This window comes from Malus sylvestris, chromosome 13 (assembly GCF_916048215.2).
Source record: "Malus sylvestris chromosome 13, drMalSylv7.2, whole genome shotgun sequence".
NCBI lineage: Eukaryota > Viridiplantae > Streptophyta > Magnoliopsida > Rosales > Rosaceae > Malus > Malus sylvestris.
The window spans coordinates 235,869-238,622 of record NC_062272.1 but is presented as its reverse complement, the minus strand read 5'-3'; the positions used below and the strand labels follow the sequence as shown (position 1 = coordinate 238,622).

The 2,754-nt window shown below is 40.2% G+C and overlaps 1 protein-coding gene across 2 annotated transcripts; it reads left to right on the top strand.

The window, feature by feature from the left end:
* The first annotated feature begins 289 nt into the window (after positions 1-289).
* LOC126596587 (thioredoxin-like protein YLS8) lies at positions 290-2,491 on the top strand. Of its 2 annotated transcripts, none has more exons than XM_050263216.1 (2): positions 290-492; positions 2,028-2,491. In XM_050263216.1, exons 1-2 carry the CDS (start codon positions 373-375, stop codon positions 2,334-2,336), a joined length of 429 nt encoding a protein of 142 aa, XP_050119173.1. In that variant the 5' UTR covers positions 290-372; the 3' UTR covers positions 2,337-2,491. The 2 variants fall into 2 exon arrangements, with proteins under 2 accessions (XP_050119173.1, XP_050119172.1); XM_050263215.1 differs by lacking the exon at positions 290-492 and adding an exon at positions 976-1,194.
* Positions 2,492-2,754: the final 263 nt, after the last annotated feature.

The window sequence follows — 2,754 nt, the reverse complement described above, 5'->3', positions numbered from 1 at the left end:
TGTTGCTGATAACCTATCACGCGCGCACACATATTCAAATTTTAATTTTTTTAATCAAACTCGTACACGTGTCCACGTATGATAGCTCATCAGCTTTTCAGCAGTGAAGTTGTTTCCACATTGCAATTTCCACCAAATTAGTTTTTTTTCTTTTAATTATTAAAAGAAAAAAGGCGACAGGTCCAGATGCTTCTGGAGGCTTCCACGATCCTAACCAGTCACAAGCATTGATAGGGTCATGGGCATTCTCCTGCGAATAATTATGAAATAAGGAATTTAGACGTGAGGCTGAGAGTGATCTGGATACACAAATTGCAGATCAAAGTTTGAAATACTGAAGAAATTACTTAGGTCGATCGACCAACAATAACAATGTCGTACTTGCTACCGCACCTGCATTCAGGGTGGGCCGTCGACCAGGCCATTCTTGCCGAGGAAGAGCGCGTCGTCATCATCCGATTCGGCCATGACTGGGACGACACTTGCATGCAGGTAATTCTTTTCCTTTTCCCTTTCCATTAATTAATTCAATTGCTTGATTCATATTTCGTAGCCTTGATTCCTTTTCTTATACTAGCGATGCCGGGTGGAGGAGATTTGAATTCGGAACCTCGGATGACGAGGTTGAATACTCTTAACGAATTTCTTGTTTGTTTTGATATTAATGTGGAAAGGCTTGATCATCTCAGGTTCACGCGATTGCTGTTTTCTTATCTCTAATATTAATTCATTAATTCTTGAACGAAAAACGAATTGGAAGAGAGGCAAAACAGTTGCAGAGCCAAATCCAAGATGCTCGGAACCCGGGACTCGCCGGTTATTCCGGTTCCGGTCATACGGGTTCAGTCCGTTACCTTTCTCAAGTTTTAATCTGGACCCTTCGTTTCATCCAACGGTTCTAAAATGTTACTCGTATAAGCAACGATGCCCGACCGACTACATGTTGGTATAAGTTGGTTGGGGCGCGTGGTATCCATTATTCTTTCTTAAAAAATTGTCAAACTATTTTAGATTTTTCTGAGAGCGAGAGAAAAGCTTGGGAGAGAGTAAGAGGGAGAGGGTCGACGGGAAACGATGTCGTATCTGCTGCCGCACCTCCACTCAGGATGGGCCGTCGATCAGGCCATCCTCGCCGAGGAGGAGCGTCTCGTTCTCATCCGATTCGGCCACGATTGGGATGAGACCTGTATGCAGGTTCGGATTCCTTTTTCGCAACTTTCGTTAACCCTAAATCCTCAATTCTTTTAATTAATTTATTTATTTATGATTCTTTATTTTTTTAATTCAAAATTGATTCGATTACATGGTAAAATCCTATTATTTTGGAGAGAGACGGCATCAGGAATGGTTCTTTAGCAACTGAGTAGGTGTGGCTGACTTTTGCTAGGGTTTTATTTCGTATATGCATATAGTAATTATATCCTTTGAAATTCTTTGGTGTATGTAAACTTTTCGTATTTGCAGTATGCTTGAAGATTTGAGTTGCTTAGACTAATTTAGTAAAATTTTACCCAAGTATGAAGCAGTTTCGAAATTCTAGTAATCTCTTATATTGATATATTCCAAACTGATTCCCGAGCAATCCAAATTATCAACTAATATCGTAAATGTTTGATCTTGTAAACCGTTTTCAGTGTTCTATGAATTTCTCTCTGTTTTTTTTTTTGGGCTGTTTAGTGTTCACTGTGACACAAAACCGAGCGCAATGGCGTTCTAGGATTCATATACCACTTAGTGGGAAAAGGCTTTGTTGTTGTTGTTGTTGTTGTTGTAGTGTTCACTGTGGTGATTAGCTTTGGTACGGGCAACGATTTATTTTCATACGGATCATTTCTTTATTGTGATGAAAAAATTTAAGTTAGATGGACCGTGTTCATGAAAATTAGTCCGATTTATTTTAAGCCTCTTATCTGATCCCTGTTTCATTTATCAACTCTCTTTTTTTTCGGTATATTGGATATATTTATTAACCCTAATTTGAAAGCTGCCGGTTAACTTGTGGTTGGTTATCATGTCCGGTTTGTTAGATGGATGAGGTGCTGGCTTCAGTTGCTGAGACATTAAAAAACTTTGCTGTGATTTACCTTGTGGACATCACGGAGGTTCCTGATTTCAACACAATGTATGAGCTGTACGATCCATCGACAGTGATGTTCTTTTTCAGAAACAAGCACATTATGATTGATCTTGGCACGGGGAACAACAACAAGATCAACTGGGCTCTCAAGGACAAGCAAGAGTTCATTGACATTGTTGAGACAGTGTACCGTGGGGCAAGGAAGGGACGCGGTCTGGTCATTGCTCCCAAGGACTACTCCACCAAGTATCGCTACTAAGCCCTGCAGACATGTAATTCATTTCGGGTAATATCTTGTAATTTGAAATTGGTTGGAGTTGCATTGAACCTTTGAAATATGTAACCCGGCTAACGGACATCGTATTTTCTTTACGTTGTGGCATTAATGAAAGTGCTTTATGGACTGGGGAAGAAGATGATGGGTCTAATAAGTTATTTTTAAGATGAGAGGTTGTAGGCAACGCGTTACATAGATCATCAAATAGCATATGTATTTGCGTCAAGTTTTTGACTGGTCCTTGGATGGTTGATGCATGAAATTTAGTCCATGGATTCTTGGTGCCCGTGCGTCGCCACTGCCGTGTAGGCGGTACGGCTTTTTCCTGCTCGAATAATAATATTTCACTCGCGTCTCTTTAGCAACGTTATAAACACAAATCTGGCGGACAACTTCTTCG

Excerpts from the sequence above, each read along its gene's own strand:
- LOC126596587 (XM_050263216.1), top strand. The coding sequence starts at position 373 with ATGTCGTACTTGCTACCGCACCTGCATTCAGGGTGGGCCGTCGACCAG. Across the intron at positions 493-2,027 it reads GGGACGACACTTGCATGCAG|ATGGATGAGGTGCTGGCTTC; the intron begins GTAATTCTTTTC and ends CCGGTTTGTTAG.